Raw genomic sequence first — 19,979 nt, forward strand, 5'->3', positions numbered from 1 at the left:
ATATGAATGATGGGAACAGCACTTATCCAGAAAAAATAAAATCTCGGGCTCAAATAATTTGAATTGAGAAAATTCAATTTTGAGTGAGTTTTACACCTTAGTCCATTCATTTAGTTCGAATCTAAATTAAATTATATAGTATGGCGCACACAACAGAAAAACAAAAAGCGTTGAGTTCAATTTAAATTTCTCATTAACTACATGGGTATGTTGTATCATAGTACCTCAACGGGTAAAGTAATAGTAAAGTAAGGATTGTCGGTGCAATAGCACCACACGTCGTTCGAAATCAAGAGGTCATGGATTCATTATCACCAGTGGGACTTATGTATCACTTTATTTAGTTTTATTTTTTTCTTTTGTACTAAGCCTATGTGTCTTTCTTATTACCGAAAAATTAACAAAATTATGAGTGATCTGTAATAATGGAATCGAATGGCTTTTCAGATTATTTTGCTAAATCAGGAGTTAGTAAAACCTCTGATTTTGTTGCTTGGATAAGATCTATTCCTTTGTAATCCTCTGACCCGTGTGTCCTCTCTAACTACTTCCTCTTCTTGTATTATGGTGTATTAGATGATGATCTCGATCGTTGTCTCTTTTATTGGTCTCTGTAAGACCTTCTTATTAATGAAAGTTTTTCGGTTATAATAGGAGGCCCATGACCTAGTACAATAAGTAAATGAAAATGAAATCTAAATAAATGGGCATGGGTAGTCCCATTAATGAGAATCGAACCTGAAACTTCTAAGTTATCAGATGAGAGTGTTAGCCACTGCACTACACCCATTTTTCTATTAATGAAAGTTTTATGAGTTATAAGGAAAAAAAAAGTAAAATAGCGGAAATTGCGAAACTTCCTTGGATATTAAGGTAGAGTGGGACATTATGTTTCATCAATAATTCATCAAATGGGACACATACTTTAATTAATCCAAAGAGTCCAAGGCCCGAGAGGTGTGCAGTCTATTCTGAGTGTCCAGTGTTTCCACTTAAAGAGAGGAAAGATTGCAGGCACGAAGTTTCCATTGTGCTAATTACCATGTGCACTGCCTGTCATGTTTTTTAGTTTTTTTTCCCCTCATTTTTTCATCAACATGTATACATTGGCTTTCGCTCCTTTCCCACGTAGGAAAACTCTATCGTCCCCCTAAGGTCCAACCTGGTCTCCTGTAATCATCGGATCAATCAACTTAATATTTGCACAAATTCTTGTGAAAAATGAATTGATATGTCGGCCGTAAGAAGTTAGGATGAAAATGAGGCCATTGCTCTGTATCCATTTTGCTATTGATCTTTTGGCAATCGGTTTTCGGCCTTCTCTGGTCCTCAAGCTTCCGCCCCAGTGGACTGGTTCTCACCGTAGATCATCCACTTCTGCAGATGAGATATGTTTGTCATTGCATTGAACTATGTCTCTTCCATGCTCATATATTATTGTGGGGATGTCTTACATTAAGTCTGAAAAGTCGAAGATCCGGAGCAAAGGACAAGTTCGAAGAAAGATGTCAAGAATCTCATATTCTTGATCCAGCAGCTGCTTTCATACCGACACTACCATATCGGTAATCCAAAGGTGACTTGTAATTTATGTGCTAATTTCAGGAATTGAATCCCTCGAGGATCCAGACAGCAAAGTTTCTCTTGTAAGAAACATTTACGTACTAATTCATCTGGAGTAGGATCCACCCGTAATAGTTACTCGGATTTAGAGCTGGCTGGGGCCCAACTTCCGCTTCAAATTTCAATCATTTCGATCGTGTCCAAATGCCTAATTTTTCTTTAAGGGTATACAAATTCAACGCGTTCCTCATAACATGCGCATTCATTAATATTACGTTCCTGCCAGTTTGATTCCTTCTCCATGCACAGCAATCCTTTCGATCGAGCAAAAGTTGGATTGTGAAAAGTGAAAGACATAAATGAAGACATATCAATTTCTGATCAACTATGGATGGCTTGTGGGTTTCAGGCACATTTGCAGGCATTAAGTATTAACGGTAACATTTAGCTAAAGCATATATACATTTTATAAGAAATTTTCCGATGATCTTATCTCGCCATGCATGTAACATGAGAAAGCAATAATCAAATTATAACAAATGGGAAAACGATTAACTAATCACTTGACTAATTATTCTTAATTTTAGAGATTTTATTGGTCTTTCTCACCACATCATTGTGTGACAGTAATTGAGCTCTCAAGCTTCATTTCATTGATCCTCGAATAAACTTATATGTAAGCCGAAGCTTTTACACAAAGATAGCTAGTAATCAATGAGATTCTAAACTAAAGGAAGAAATCCTAACTTCCTAATCTATGTAAATATACAGTATACATGGCAAAATATATTGGGTGATCCTACATCGCCACGTGATGGAGGAAGCACCAATCAAAATATATGAAACTAAGGACTTAATGCTAATCACTCAGATAATTACCATAATTATTTTTCATTAAAAGATTCTAATTAATTTTTCCTCACCACGTCATTTAAGGTAAAATCATCTAAAATTTTTTCGTAATGCAGGGTTACTAAAAATTTTCTGACATTTTACACTGGCAAACAAAAACTATAGCTGAAAATAGCATTTGCAATAGCTAATTAATTTGGATTGGATTCACATCAGCTTTCTTAATTAGAACAACTCAATTCCAATGCTGAAGTTATTTCGAAAAAAGAAAAGCAAAAAAGGGGGTTGAGTATTTCCCGAGTATTGAATATTGATGTAATTAAGGGCTGTCATCGGAGAGTTCTATAGAAAAGCCGATTAAAAAAAATTGAGATATTTTACCTTTTAATGGATCGATTCGGCTCAAATTAGATTAATCGAGGTCCATTAGACTTTTGGATATTATGATACACTCCGAAAGAAAAATGGATTAAAAGATGGGACGAGGTTAATTATGTCATTTTATTTTAATGGAAACATGGATTAAGAAAGGGTAAATTTCACCGTAAATCATGATATTTTGAAAAATTTCACCGCATAATACATACTATATTAATTTTACCAATTTATACGATATTTTGAAAATTTTTCATGACATAGCATGACATTCATTTTCCGTCAATTCCGTAACAGAAAGCTGATGTGGCCGATGTTGTGGTTCCACTCTTGCACAACTGGACTTTTTGTGGGCCCATTAGCTTCTTCCCATGATATAAAACGTGTAATTTGGTTAAATTAATACTATACGTGCTACATTGTGAAACTTTTTAAAGTTTCGTACTATACTATGAAATGTTTTAGGGCCCACAAAACGTCCAGTTGTGCAAGGTGTGCCAAAAACGCCGATCCCATCAGCTCTCCGTGAGAGAATAAACGGAAAATTGACGCCATACTATGGCATAAAAAAATTTCAAAATATTGTGCAATTTAGTAAAATTAATACAATATTTGTTATGTGGTGAAAATTTTCAAAATATCGTATCATACCGTGAAATTAACCCATTAAAAAATGACTTACTATTTCAGATCTTGAATATATTCATATCGATTCACTCGGTGCAAAAACTTCACTGGAAGGATCTATGGATGTGAAAACAGGTAAAGATCGAAGGTACATCCCGAAATATGGAACAATTAAATGGACTAAGATGTCTGACTCGATCAACATATATATACCAAGGTATATATTAATTTACTTACAAGTTATTTCACTTGATAAAAGGCTTAGGAGATGAGGTGAAAAATGCAAACATTTTATTATGTTTTAGGGTTCCAGTGGACTAGAATTTCAAACTTAACCGCGTTCTTGTGTTTTTTTGGGACAATAATTTCCACCAATTGTATACTCGTCCGTGTCTTAATTTGACTCTCTCCCTATGAGGGGAAAATAACAATAACAATTATAAAAAAAATAATAGTGATAACAGCACTTAATAAATAATAGTAATAATAATTTCAAGGGCTCTGTCAGCTTATCTATAAATAGAACAAAGTTTACATCAGAACATTGCCATAGCAAAGACAGAAAGTAAGAGTTGCAAGAAAGCATAATGAGATCAGTCAAGATGGATTTGATGCTAACCCTTCTTGGGGGGTTTTTGTTCCTATGTGGGTTTAACTTTTGGATGGCTCAAGGCGCTGTCCATTACTACGATTTCATCGTAAGTTCTCTCCTTCTATATATCTCGAATACTAACTAGTCATATAAAACCTCCCGTATTATATTGAGTCACAAGAAATGTCGAGTTCGGGCATATAAGCAGCTAGCCATCTCGTATGATCCGTCTCTATGGAATCATATCATATATTATATATGTAGCTAAGAGACAAATGTAGCAAGATTGATGCTGATGTTCTTTTGATGGGTTGCAGCTAAAGGAGAGCAATTTTACGAGGCTGTGCAGCACGAAGAGCATGCTCACGGTTAACGACAGCTTCCCGGGGCCGGTGATCCGTGTTCAAAAGGGGGACACAGTGTATGTTAATGTCCAGAATCAGGGAGAATATGGCGTTACTATTCACTGGTAACTTTCATGTCTCTCAATCTTTATGAATGAATAGATTGGCATGAATTCACCCAAAAAAAAAAAGAAGAAGATTGGCATGAGGCAATAATTATTTATTATCATTCCTGAAAGTAAACCTATTTGTTTTAACTTTTAAGAGAAAAAGAGCGTAATAACTGTTATAGTCTGAAATTTAAGAGATTTTAGATTCGATTATTATCGATAAAATTATTTATGCTTTTAATTTAGACTTTTATTTACTTGTACTAGATTCATAGATCTCTTTTATAATCATTAAAAGAAAAGTTAAATTTCCCATATACCCCTTGTATATTCATTATAAGACAGTGATATCCTCTACTTTTTATAAATATGACAATGACACCTCCAATTCATTGACGGTCACACTTGGTGGAACTTAAAAGGCTAATGTTGTGTTTGGTTTTAAAGTTGAGTTTTAGTTTTAATTGGTTTGTAATAATTGTATTATTGAATTATTAGAAAAAAAAAGTGAAAAGGTAATGAATAGTTGGGAGAAAGTATTGATTGTATTATTAAATTGTTGAAAAAGTAATGAATAGTTAAGAGAATTTAATATTAAATATTGAATTGAATGGTTAAAAAAATTGAAGAAAAATAAAAAAATAATAATTGTGTTATCGAATTGAAGATAAGTGAAATTAAGCGAAGTAGAGTTAAAAACAAATTGTAAAACCAAACGGGACATAAAACTCCAAGGAAATTTTCAAAATTTATGTTTTTTATGAAGAGAACTCAGTGTCCATTTTTAAAACTTATAAGAGATGTAAGCCTCCTTAAATAGAAACTGTTATTATTCTATTTTAAAAAGTGAGGGCCTATCTTCCATAACGAAATTACAGGGTGTTTATGAAACTTTTTATTTAAAAAAAAATACGTGTTTCAATTTGATATTCATGGTTTTATTGTTACGTGCATTTGACAATGTGTCTGTGTCCCTTGGTCTCTTCCTCTCTGACTCTTTCTCAACTTAATTTCTTATAGCTTAACAAAATTGCAAATGGGCAAATGACATATTATTATAGAAATTAAGGGTAAAGTAAGGTTTGAAAATCATGACATTTTTGAAATAGTTTCCATCTTGCATCCATATTAAGAAACATTGACTTAATCGACAATATAATAAAAAATTAGACGGTTTGAGTTTTTTAGTTCGTTAATATTGCTTTCATTGATAGAACTCCTACATATATAACTATATCATTCGGGAATAATAATATTATTAAGTTCAATGAGGTTAACGGATTATTTGTTGTTATACGGGACGCAAAAGCAATCCGAAGCTAGCCAATTAAAATTTCAATTAATTAATCAACAACAATTTCTCTGCTTATCCATAGGCACGGCGTAAAACAACCAAGAAACCCGTGGTACGATGGACCTGAGAACATTACGCAGTGTCCGATCCCTGCTGGCACCAATTTCACGCAGGAGATCATTTTCTCCGATGAAGAAGGAACCCTCTGGTGGCACGCGCATAGTGACTGGTCCCGCGCAACCGTCCACGGAGCAATTGTAATATCACCTGCAAATGGAACCACATATCCCTTCGCTCAACCCGACGCCGAGGAAGTAATAGTATTAGGTGATTATCGGTTTTAGCTAACCTCTCTCGGCGCATGACTTCCTACTCAATAACATATATCTGATGATGAGCTTACGGATTGCCAATTGAAATGCAGGATCATGGTTTACTGGAGATGTGATGGCGATAATTGATGAGGCCCTTACCACGGGAGGTGACCCAAACATTTCAGATGCCTTTACCATTAATGGGCAACCTGGGGATCTATACAATTGCTCAAGTGGTATGACAATATTGATTCTACCTTCTAACAAATTTTAAGATTTTAGTCTAGTTATCCCTTACGGTTCGCATAATTTGCAGACTCGACCTACCGCTTGTTGGTTGAGTCCGGAAAGACCTATCTCCTCCGAATTGTTAATGCCGTGATGAATGAGGAGATGTTCTTCGGGATTGGCGAGCACAACCTTACAGTCGTTGGAATGGACGGTGCATACCTCAAGCCCATAAACGTTGAGTACATTATGATAACTCCAGGCCAAACTATGGACGTCCTGTTCACGGCGAACCAGTCTCCTAGCTATTATTACATGGCTGGGAGCCCTTTCGCCGATACGAATGCCCCGTTCGACAACACCACCACAACTGGCATCGTGCAGTACAGTGGAAACTACACCCCGCCTTCTTCTCCATCTTTCCCATCGCTTCCCGCTTACAACGACAAAGCCGCGGCAGAGAACTATACAGCACTGCTCCAGAGCTTGGCGAGCAATGAGCACCCGATCAATGTCCCCCTAAACATCACCACGAGTATGTACATAACAGTTTCGGTGAATCAGATTGATTGCAACGGTTCGTGTGCTGGGCCGGATGGGAACAGGCTTGCGGCCAGCTTGAACAACATCAGCTTTCAAACGCCAACTACGGACATATTAGAAGCATACTATCAGTACTTCTACATCTCCTGCCCCTTCCTTGCACCATGCTTTAAATGCCTCTATGTGACACAATCCATGCCCAATTCGGCCCATTTATTAACACAGGCCGGGCCGGCCCATAGGCTAGGTGAAGTTTATTAAAGAAAAAACAAAAAGAAAAGCAAAATTCAGCTCACGAGCTTTATTATCTTGCAGGACCTTGCCTAATGTATTCACCAAAGATTTTCCGGACGAGCCACCCTATTACTTCAATTTCACCGGAGATGTTGGGAATAACACAATATTCCCGAGCCTCGGAACCAAGGTGAGGGTGATCGACTACAACGAGGCGGTTGAGATCGTATTTCAGGGGACAAATGTCGGGGCTGCGGAGAATCACCCTATGCACCTTCACGGTTACAGCTTCTATGTCCTAGGCTTCGGGTCGGGGAACTTTAACAGCACAACCGACCCATTGTCTTACAATCTGGATGACCCACCACTCGTGAACACCATCGGCGTTCCTAAGAACGGATGGCTTACTATCAGATTCATTGCAGATAACCCAGGTACGTATTACTACTTATGTTCATCAAATGATTTCTCAAACCTATCTACGAGGGAAGTGTTTTTCCATGATCGTATTAACATAATCAATTGACTTAACCATTTGTTTCTTTTATGCATGCAGGAGTGTGGTTTATGCACTGCCATTTAGAGAGGCACGCAAGCTGGGGAATGAACACCGTGCTTATAGTGAAGAATGGTACAACCGATGCAACCAGTATTCGCCCTCGACCGGGTTATATGCCTCCTTGTTCAACCTCCTAGTTTCCCTCGATAGTCTTAACTGGTGAAAAAGGCACGAGGAACAATAAAATACATATCTTGTTCACATTTATATGTTCTCACCCAACAGTCAATAATGGTCTGTCTAGGGATATTATTTATTATTAGTTTGGTTTTGCTTCCTTCAAATTATATCAGCGTTCTGTTCTTTGATGGAAAGACGTTCTCAGAGGAAAACCAACGAACCGTTATAGTGAATATATATATGTGTGTGTGTGTGTGTGTGTGTGTGTGTGTGTGTTTATATGTTATAGAGGGCCACCATACGTCTTAAAATCGAGCAAAATTGGAAAAAGAATCAATGGATCAATGCAACGAACAGCTAACCTTGAGCTCAGTTCCACTTTCGTACAGTACCACTGTACAAGCTAGACACGATTTGAGATCGACGCAATGATTCTCTTACATGGTTTGGAATTCCTTTTTATAGTGAAATCACGAATTTTCTCAGCACGTTTGCTTGTTCAGGCGTCAAACTTGGGTATGAGGACGAGGCAAATGTTGAAATTGTATATATTTATATAATTAAATTGTAAACTAAATAATTCAACATAAAAAAAAAATTTAACACTGGGCCCATCTTATCCTATATATAGCATATCCTTTATTAATAATCTTATAGAAACAACTACTGATGCATTTTCTCTTCTCGTTGCTGAATGATGATGCTAAAATTACAAGACTAGACCTAGCCAAAGAATCATGAACGTCCAATAAAATACCTTTCATAAGGAAAGAATTGATAAATAAAGAAATATGTGAAAGAAAAAGAAAAATTATCTTAATATCAGGAGGTCACAATAAAGTGATAATCAAAATCAGTTATCGAAAAAAGAAAAAATGGTGACCGAGTTCGTTTCTTGATGAAAGAAAGCTGATGGGGGCCTTGAAGCACACTTGAACGCCTACTGGCCAGGATCAATGGCGCTCGGAATATCAGTTGTCGGGGCCCTAATATATTGGTATGCATATTAGGACCATCAAGGACAACCTGAAATTGATCAAAGCCCTGTCTCTCAGTACTGAGCCAAAGCTAGTAATTACCAATTTAGTTAGCAATCTAAGCAAAGCAAAACCTATACGTGTGTGTGTGTGTATACGTTTATGTATAAGTTAATGTCTTCGCTCTTTTGATTGTGAGAGAGTTGACTGGATGATGTGGACCTACAATTATGTTGTGTGTTCATTAATTGAAATGCAGGAAGGAAAGTCCTTCATATAGATCTTACATATTATGTACATGTAGGAATGGAGAGAGAGAGAGAGAGAGAGAGAGAGAGAGAGAGAGAGTTGAATGAAGAATGGATAAAACAGTGATCTATTTGGTCACATTATTGATTCTTCTTCTTGTAGGTGGATCTGATCCTCGTCCTGCTCAGGGCAAAATTTCCACTATTATGATTTTGTAGCAAGTTACTGATCTCAAGCTTACTCTCGATTTCTTAGTCTGATCTCGCTCTCTCAAATTCTTTTCTTCGATGATCCATAAGTTGTTGCAAAATCTTTCATTATATAAAGAAAATAAGATCTCCTTGCTTCTTCATTTCTTCTGGAAAGCTGATGGAAATGAACGTGACAATACAATGCACGACCGAATCCGTCATGACTGTGAATGGCAGCTTTTCCTGGGCCGGTCATTAGGGTCACAAATGAGACACTATTTTCGTGAAAGATCATAATCAAGGAGACCATGGAGTGACCATTCACTGGTTCCTCTCTCTCTCTCTCCCTCCCTCCCTCTCCCCTCCCTTCTCTCCCCTTGTTTCACTTCATTTACGATTTGTAACGCGCAAGGGCAACACTCATTCAATCAATGGCACAGGCACGGAGTAAAGCAACCCAGAGGTCTGTGGTCAGATGGACCCGAGTACATCACACAGTGTCCGATTAATCCTGGCACGAACTTTACTTACGAGGTTATCTTCTTGGCAGAGGAGGGAACGCTATGGTGGCAAGCGCATTGCGATTGGACAAGAGCCACGGTGCACGGTGCAGTTGTTATTTTACCAAATGAGGGCAGGACTTTTCCTTTTCCAGCACCGGACGGTGAGGAGATCGTCGTGTTAGGTAATCACATCTAACTATAATCTTCATTGAGGATACAATTTGCAGCCATCTTCGCCTCTTGTGAACGTGACTGTACCCTTAGTATTTTCATTTTTATTAATTTCACAAATGGCACAAAATATATTTATATTTAGGTTTTTTTTTTCCATTTGCATACTATCTATTTCCACTTCCTAGAATGGGCATCCACACCTTCTTATCGCCATTTTACCCTTCCATTTGATTAATTTTTTTCGATGTGAACCATAGTATTTGGAAAGCCTAAAGGATCACGATTAATTTAGTTCAAGCCGGATGGATCCACTAAAAAGAAAAGCACTCACAGCATAGATTTTCTCTTTCTACAATACTCGAACTCGAGACCTTACTTAAGAGGAATAAGCGTTGACTTATTTGAATCAACCCATGTTGGTTCCATCATATTAATTTATTTACTTGATATAAAAAAAGAGGAAGGAGAATTTAGAAATAGAAATACAATATGATTTTCTTTTTTTGGTTATAAGAGAAGTTCATGAATCTAGTGCAGTCAAATAAAAATCTTAAATATCTAATAGAAGAGTACATGTAGTCCACATGAGTATCGAACATGAAACCTCTTAGTTACCAGATGGCGTATGTCATTGCACTTCACTCTTTTGGTAAAATACAATATGATAAGAGAGTCACTTGTCTCTATGTTATATATATATATATGCCGCCCATTATAAAATATTGAAGATCTCGATTACTTTTTTCTTATTATTATTATTATTATTATTATTATTATTATTGGATTGATAAAAAATGCAAATGCAGGTTCCTGTATAAGAGAAAGTTAAATGAAATTGTGGCTCTGACCTGCCCCCCTCCAACGGGTTCACCATAAATGGCCATCTCGGCGATTTCTCTGCTTGTTTAGATAACGGTATACCTAATACTCATATATGTTTCACATATATGGCAATACGATTTTATGGTAAACTCTATTTTTTAGATTATAAAGGAGGTTCGTATATCTAATTAATGAGAAAAATGAGAAGAGAAATAAATTTGCTTAGAAGATTTCAGAAATACATTATCATTAGATTAGATAATGTAACATATTTACATTGCGGAGTATATATATTCAGTAAGTACTTAAAGACCATCTACTATTGCAGAGACAACATGCTATTAATATTGGTTGGTCGATGATGGAAAGACGTATCTCCTTCGTACGGTCAACGCTGCACTAGTGGCAGAGATATTCTTTACCGTGGCTCGGCACAACCTTACGGTCGTAGGAATGGACGGGGCATACATCAAGCCCATAGTGACCCCCTACGTAATGCTAATCCCGGGCCAGACCATGGACATTCTCTTTGCAATTGACCAGCCTCAGGGAATGTATTACATGGCTACTCGGAAGTATTCAAGTCAAGATGCCATGGTCACCGATTTCGATCATAGTATTGGTACAGCAATGCTTCGATTCAACAGTACCAAAGGAGCCTCAACGTCGTCTGGTATTGTATTCTTAATACACTTCCCCTAAACTTGGGACTACGCAGCAGCAATAAATTTCATAACGCAAATCAGAAGCCTGGCAACGGATGAGCAAATAATAATTTAACATTCATATTATGGGGTAAGATCTTGAAAATTTATAATCTTTGGGGGCAAACATTAAACAATTTGAAAATCCAGGGGATTAAGCATTGATGTGGCTCCGTCCCTGATACCGCAAACGATAATAATTTCACAAATAAAAAAGTTTTCGAGAATATATATATATTATGTGTTGTGACGAATTTAATAGAGATTAGTTCATGTATCAGTCTAATAAGATATATATACATTGACAGATAATAGAACATTAAGAAGGTCATCTTTTATGAATAATAACAATAATAATGCCATAGTATCTTAATTAACATGGGCTGGATGGTTCTATGGGCTTCTCATTCGCAGCCCTGGTTTGGGCTCTGAGTGGAAGGCCGGGCCCACTACAGGATAAGATTTGCACAAGGCCCAGATATGCTGTGATTATTTTTATTAAAATTTTCCGATAATCATTAATTTTATTTGTTTATGGGGCAATATAGGTACATGAATCTAATAAAAGAAAATGGAACTTTAAATAAAAAAAAGTATAAGAATTTCTACAAGTAAAAATTGAATCCGAAACTTTTAGGTACCTATATAAAGGGTGTGCCATTAATTTTTCCACTGAAAGGTATTATATATGTGCCTTGTGACAAGAAAAAGGTCGCGCATGGGTGCTCAAGGCATCTTTTACGTAAGCATAGCTGTTAATGATGCTAGTTTAATTTGAAAAATTTACATATATATACAGATAATATATTCACAATATATCAATTTTAAACTTTTGAAATTCTCATTACTCAATATTATGCATATGCTTTTACCAAATCTTTATCGAGTTGAGGAGGCCTCTCCCTATTCTCACTCGCGAAATTCGGAGTTAATTAGAAGCGGCTCACATCGAATGAGACATCCAGCCGAACACTTGCATCTTAAGCATGACATTCGATTTAAATGTAGAGAAACTTCCATGAAATGATCACTGAAGAAATTTTAGTCCCATATTATGTTTGACAGCAACTACATACCAAAATCCAAATGTCAATTTGGAATTATTTGTTAGCACATTTTTTTTTCAATATGCATTCATATATATGCACCGGGTTGCGAGTTGATCTTTGCCTCGTCCTCTGAGAATTAATTGTGCATGAGATTTTACATTAAAGCACATTTCTAGAGGCGGGGCCTGCACATTGCCTAACAATTGACTGTGGGGTGCCCCATAAGTTTTGATATGCCTTCTTTCTTTCTTCTTGTGATCTCTCATTGCTGAAAAATCAGATTCAGCGGCCCGGTGACGAATAGTTTTCCTCCTTAGAATTCCAGAGTGCAGAAATCAACGTGTATCTCGATTGAGCTTTCTCTCGATAAACTCGAAATTGCAAGGCACATTTTTCTCAGTACACTTCCCTAAACTTGGGACTACGCAGCAGCAATAAATTTTATAACGCAAGTCAGAAGCCTGGCAACGGATGAGCAAATAATAATTTAACGTTCATATTATGGGGTAAGATCTTGAAAATTTATAATCTTTGGGGGCAAACATTAAACAATTTGAAAATCTAGGGGGACTAAGCATTGATGTAGCTCCGTCCCTGATACCGCAAACGATAATAATTTCACAAATAAAAAAGTTTTCGAGAATATATATATATTATATGTGTTGTGACTAATTTAATAGAGATTAGTTCATGTATCGGTCCAATAAGATATATATACATTGACAGATAATAGAACATTAAGAAGGTCATCTTTTATGAATAATAACAATAATAACGCCATAGTATCTTAATTAACATGGACTGGATGGTTCTATGGGCTTCTCATTCGCAGCCCTGGTTTGGGCTCTGAGTGGAAGGCCGGGCCCACTACGGGATAAGATTTGCACAAGGCCCAGATATGCTTTGATTATTTTTATTAAATTTTTCCGGTAATCATTAATTTTATTTGTTTATGGGGCCAATATATTTGTTAATTTGGAATTATTTGTTAGCACATTATTTTATTTTTTTTCAATATGCATTCATATATATGCACCGGCTTGCGAGTTGATCTTTGCCTCGTCCTCTGAGAATTAATTGTGCATGAGATTTTACATTAAAGCACATTTCTAGAGGCGGGGCCTGCACATTGCCTAACAATTGACTGTGGGGTGCCCCATAAGTTTTGATATGCCTTCTTTCTTTCTTCTTGTGATCTCTCATTGTTGAAAAATCAGATTCAGGGGCCCGGTGATGAATAGTTTTCCTCCTTAGAATTCCAGAGTGCGGAAATCAACGTGTATCTCGATTGAGCTTTCTCTCGATAAACTCGAAATTGCAAGGCACATTTTTCTCAGTAAAATTTCACACGGAAAGAGAATTGGAAGTTTTCCGAGGCCTCCCTTTTATCTTGAGATAGTTTTACGAATACGAAAATTTTTACTGATATCGTACGTACATCTCAATCTACTAGCCCCATCATATCCAGTTGGAGCATCTCTGCAAGCCAGGATATTGGCTAGGCGGGTTGCCGGTTATTAATATGATTGAAGAACATTAGAAGTTGATTCCTAATCATCTGGCCTAATCCTGATACGTATAACGGTTTCCAACTGAGATGTTGATTCTATATGGACGGCTACCAAACCATCACCTCGAAGTAGGAAATAATTTTTCTCAGTGGATGAATAGGAATTGATTTTTTTTTTATAAGATAGTTCTATGTATATAGTACAATAAAATATAAATCATAATATTCTAATAAAGAAATACGAGTATTTCCACAATAAATATTAAATCTAGAAATTTCTGGTTATCAAGTGAAGACGCGCAACACTTTGCTATATCCTATTTGATAATAGAATATAATTTTCGAACAAATATTCGGTGAGTATTACTTAGTCATTTTGATTGTATAACATCAGTTGAAATGCTTGAAAGTGAAAAACTAACTCAATAATAGATCCGCATATTTTCATTTATTATTAATTATTACTCATACAAAGTGAATAAATAATTCTCGTATTCATTTTTTTTTTCATAATTTTCAGTCGAAACACGAGAAGGCACGTCCAGGACGATGGGCCCCACTAACAGGAGCATACATGATGACTGGGATAGATTTTAATAATCCCGGAGCTTTGGATTAAGGTTTGATTAATTATGAAGAAAACAGGTTAATTGATATACTAATTAATACACTTTCTTTCTTTTGGCCAATAGTTAACGATCGTTCGCATGTCAAATATCTCTATAATGTAAGTAGCTTTGCCTTTTTCTCCAGGAAGAAGGCAACCGACTGGGCATCGAATAAGTTGGAAGTCCAAGGTTGTTAATTTAAATTTGACGTTGGCAAAACCAAACCAGGGACCCTCTCGATGGGTTTTTATACGATAAGAGTTTTTCATCATAATAAATTGGTACTTTCTACCAAATGTGCAATATTTTATTCAAATACATAGTACTTTACCGTTAAGGTCAGGCGCATTTGACTAGAATTAAGTATCGTGTATTTTAATAGAAAATATCACCTTATCATTGTGACAAATCATCACCGCATAGAATCTTTAGGAAGCAAATGGCAAAAGTGAATTTAATATCGGCAGTGGACCACAGAGAAAGGACATATGAAGCTCGGAGAAGCTAACGCCTATGAACTTTCAAAAAAGTTGATGTGTTGACTATTAAATTAAGATCGTTAATTTAAAAAAAAAAAAAAAGAAGAATCGTTAGAGATTCTATTATTACAACCCCGATCATATACGGCGGCGAGTGACAAGGACTAAAGACATTGGAAGCCCCTTTCAACCCGCTATTGTGACCCGCGAACCAATTGCTTGCCTATCGAAGGGGACAAAGAGCCCTATTTACGTGTGGAACATGAATTCGGCATATAGATTTAACATAATTGATGTTTTAACCACCAGCATGGTGGTCTAGTGATTAAACTCTAAGCATGCACTTGAACATCACGAGTTCAAACCTCACTGAGGACGTAGAGCTCGCCACTATATGAGTGTATTATGGACTGGCGATGGCCGACCCATAATATTTAATCTAGTGGGCCTTGAACTTAATTTACTAGTGTGCTGGTGGGGCTGCGATGACCAAGTTGGGCTAAGTCTCAGCGAGTTATGGCGAAATGAACATTTCGTGGCGATCAGGTTCCCTTAGTTGGGACAGGCACAGCGGGCTAATAACTCGATCTAACCTTTTATTTAACGGAAAAAAAAACATAATTGATGTTTAGGCCAAGTTTGGATCGATGTATTCTTCGGATTTCAGGGAAAAATTCGAAGATTACGACCTATTTTACGTCGTTCGGACGTAAAGTCTTTACGGGAGTGTTTAGAAAATCATTTTCCCAAGTTAGGATTTCACGGGTGTAGTTAGGAAAGTTTTTACGGTTGAAATACTTGATATTCTCGAATTACGGCCGTGAGTGAGTCCCATATTTTATCTTTATAAAAATAAATAATATATTATATTATCACCCACATTCCATGTAATTCAATATATTTACCAAATACGACAATCTTACTTTTCGACTTTTAACTCACGTAAAACGGTTTCATACTTAAATTTTCCTTGTAATCTTCACATTCCCCTTAATTTAACAACCGGCAAACCAAACGACTCCTAAATGTTCAACTCTGTTGAGTGATGTTGTGTCTCCCACGGAAAAATTATATAGTAGGCCACAAATTTATAAGGAATTGGATTACACGACCTATCAGCTCGAGTTTTTGAGTTGAAGATGGACTCAATCGCGTAGAGGCACAGTAGAAGTTTTAGATGATACCAGAGCGGGCTACACTTTCGTTTGCTCGTGTGAACTCATACCACGCCAAGTCTAGTTCAGTTTCAAGGTAGCCAATTGGGATGCTCACACGTGTCTAAAAAGTCCGAGTGTGAAACTCGTGGTCAGGTTAGTTTGCTTGCAGAGAGAAGCTTGCCTCATCATCAATGAGATGATAGTTAGGCCGAGTGTACAATACTTAAAGAGAATATGTCCTAATACATTTCCCTATAGCATTTCATCTTTTGAATAGATCTAAAGGTTACAGGAAATTACGAAAATATAGGAAATAATATTTTGCCCGACCTTTTTCTCACATATGGTCTTTGAGATTCTAGGCTTAATGTAAGACATTCTTCAACAATATTGATGTCGTCTAAAACCAATGTCATCGTTCGAAGTAATCCCAAACCAAGATACCGAAACTTGCTATTGTAACCATTTAGAATAAATTAGTCAGTATATATTATAAATGCGATAATTAATGACTATGGAATGAGAAATCCCAAATATTATATATGTTATACAAATAAAGATAATGTTTTGGAATGCCTCAATTTTCTTTTTACTCTTTCTATTTCTTATTAATTTTAACCTTCCTTTTTTCTTTAGGATAATGAGTTCGCCTAACTAATCCTTACGGTTTAGGAGAAAATCCTACAAGCTCACGAGACATATCAGTTTGGCCATAACTCGGGCATGTGACCTAATAACGAGTATTATCCTGCATGGTTTCGGAGTTTAACATTTTAATTTTAACTACAAGAGAAATAGTTCTTACATATTTCAAATAGGTGAGTTTATTTACCATTGTATATTCAAAATCCCTTCTTCTTCTTTTTTACTATCTATAGAAAGCCTACTTTAAAGAGTATTTTTTGTCATTTTATTTTATTTATAGATATCGATGATTTATTTTTAATTGTTTACCACAGGTTTTTTTTTCAGTCACATATTTACCATAAGTTTTAAATTGAAAAAATTAATAGATGAAATGCTTTATAATCTAAAAATAAATTCTAAAGGTGTTTGGAAATATACTAGTATTACAAAAATAAAAGGTACATAATTTTTGTATTTATATAACCAATATTTATTTAAAATTATTTAAAATATCTTATTAAATTATATTATTTTCACGCGCAATATGCAAGTGATTATTTTACTTTCTTCTCTTTTTTTTTGTTAAAAAGTCACACAGGTTCCCACAAGGCACAAGCAAACTATTCGGACTTAGAATTCCAGGCTTTCACGCCATAAACTGAAGTAGATGACCAAATCTAGAGATTAAGATGTTGAATATTCAGCCTTCGTTAGCCAGAAAATATGTGTATGTAGACGAATAGGAATTGACGTTCGCAATATACATATATTTATCTGTTGTTTGATTCGCTTTTCTTGGCCAACTATTGATGATTGGCCATTTTGGTTTTATACAGACAAAATCGGAACATCATCCATTTCTGTTGTTTTGTGTTAATTAATTAAACCCCCCCACGGAAGATGTCTTCTTTTTTTCTATATCGCTTATCCACTTGATCTTTTTATATATATATATGATTGACCGTAAGTATATGTGTTATAATTTTTCTTCTAATATTGATGCTTGTTCGTAAGATAATCCGGGCGTAATCTAATAATTCCGATAAGTTTAATTACAAAATAAACCAGAAGAAACTAGTAACTGCTTTACACTTGCATGCGGTAATGTCAATGGGATTGCTAACAAATGGGGAATATTCATTTCAAGAAATTTTTCAAATATTTTCACCATCAATAGAAATATAAGATTTGACCAAGTAGCGGAGGCTACCGAAAACTAATACTTTCTTAGATTTCAATAGCAATATGGGATAGTACGTAGAAGTACCTCGCGATCATATTCAAATTCAGGTCTGAGTAGAATTTTAATAAATCTTAATCAATAGTGTTAGGATACATCTCGCAATTTCACTGAAACAAAATACAATAAAATGGAAGAATGCAATATTCAATTATCGTGCACATGCAAATATTGTGAAATTTTTTCCTCATATCTGTCAATTCCCAGTTATTTTTTAAAATGAAGAAGTGCTGCCATGAAGAAAAACTCATAATATCCTAAGTTTTGGGTTCTATATAGAGGATTAATATATTATATGTATTTTTGTTTTTATTTCAAACTCATGTTGATAAACTAACGTGATGATCATTCATGTGACTTCATCTTAATCATTTGGGATATTCAATAGTTGTTGCGTGTGGATCAATTTGAGGTCAACGTCATGCTAGCCAATGATATATAGATAATTAGAATTGTACAACACGACAATACGACTTTGTTGAGAAGAATGACGGAATAATAGTCCCACATCATTTCCATCAATAGGGTAGACTCATTTATTATCTATCGTAAAATACATGTCTCTCGCCCTCCCCATTAGATCCCGATCATCCTTGTAACTGAAATGAAAAATACATTTTTTTCGGGTTAAAAAAAAACATTTAGTACAATTACAACACTGCAATTTTTACTCTTTTTTGTTATATTTAGAAAACTCATGAGGAATATCATTGGTGTAGAATAATCAGCTATAATTAATCATATGCACGATATCCTTTATTACAGTTATCTAGACCCGTATTAACTCGTCGGTACTTATCCTTATATGGCCATGTGATTATACTTTTTATCTGGCAACAAGGTACCAAGTCAATAAAATGATGGATTTGGTCAGCTCTGATTCTCATCAACTAACCCAAAATAGAATTACTTAGACTTTTCTTTAATCACTAATTATCTTCTCGCCAATGAAATCCAGTTAATCATTGGGAGGAATATTAAGGTTGTTTGGAAACAATTTTTTTCTTTTTGCTTATAATGTTTATTAATTTATTGGATATTTCTACTTATAATCTCTGTGGGCAAAACCGGGAAGGTGTGAAGAAATTTTACTAATCAGAGCATGAACAGACCTAATTTGTTCCCACCACCTCAGATACCAAAGAAGACCAAGTCTCTAATTGCAATCTTAATAAATCGAACTGTATAGCACGATTAATTGTCATAGATTAATCGTACCTAATAAATTAGTTGTTGGCTGTCGATCGGCAGCTTGCTTCCAACATAATAAGATTTACGAGTATACATGTTACGGCATGAATAGCACTCTAATTAGCGCACTCATGGAAATTATAACTTCATACCGTCTCTTCAACAAGATTAATTATTCAAGCTATTGAGCCTCACGGACACTGTCAAGCTCTCTTACAGTTTGAGCTGACCTCTAACAAATAAAATTCCACTTTCCTTCCATTGGAATTTGTGGCTCAATGCAGTAACACTTTTTCCTTCTCGGCGTCGTGAGATTCTGGGTTTGATTATCTTGTCCAGTGTGTCCTAGAGATAACGTCCCTTTCACCCTTTCCCCCTTTCCCATTTCTTCATATACTCCTCGTCCTACCATATCCCAATTTCTAACAACTTCGTATGACTGCAGCCCTAACAGAGAATATAGTGTAACATAAGAGAGTTAATTAGTTAATTAAAGGAAAAAAAATGTAATAGAAGTGACCTGCATTAGTTAGTTACCGGATCAACATATATGATTATTTCAAACTATGGAAAGCGTGTTGTTCTGATCATATCTGACTTTATATGCATGCATTGACAGATGAACAATTCATCTTGGCTTGGTCTCTTACCCAATAATAGAATATTACAAAATCCATACCGTCTGTTTATGTACGTACATGTACCTATGCAGCCGGGCATCTTCTATATATATGCATGGAATC

At 35.7% G+C, this 19,979-nt stretch overlaps 1 protein-coding gene across 2 annotated transcripts; it reads left to right on the forward strand.

Annotated features, from left to right (window-relative positions):
- The first annotated feature begins 3,952 nt into the window (after window positions 1-3,952).
- On the forward strand, window positions 3,953-7,990 carry LOC116206410 (putative laccase-9). 2 transcript variants are annotated; one of them, XM_031539281.1, is made up of 7 exons: window positions 3,953-4,115; window positions 4,327-4,478; window positions 5,840-6,084; window positions 6,182-6,307; window positions 6,388-6,973; window positions 7,158-7,510; window positions 7,633-7,990. In XM_031539281.1, the coding sequence occupies exons 1-7, from the start codon at window positions 4,005-4,007 to the stop codon at window positions 7,770-7,772; spliced, it is 1,713 nt and encodes a 570-aa protein (XP_031395141.1). In that variant the 5' UTR covers window positions 3,953-4,004; the 3' UTR covers window positions 7,773-7,990. The 2 variants fall into 2 exon arrangements, with proteins under 2 accessions (XP_031395141.1, XP_031395142.1); XM_031539282.1 differs by lacking the exon at window positions 3,953-4,115 and adding an exon at window positions 4,211-4,228.
- Window positions 7,991-19,979: the final 11,989 nt, after the last annotated feature.

Source organism: Punica granatum, chromosome 4, assembly GCF_007655135.1.
Source record: "Punica granatum isolate Tunisia-2019 chromosome 4, ASM765513v2, whole genome shotgun sequence".
NCBI lineage: Eukaryota > Viridiplantae > Streptophyta > Magnoliopsida > Myrtales > Lythraceae > Punica > Punica granatum.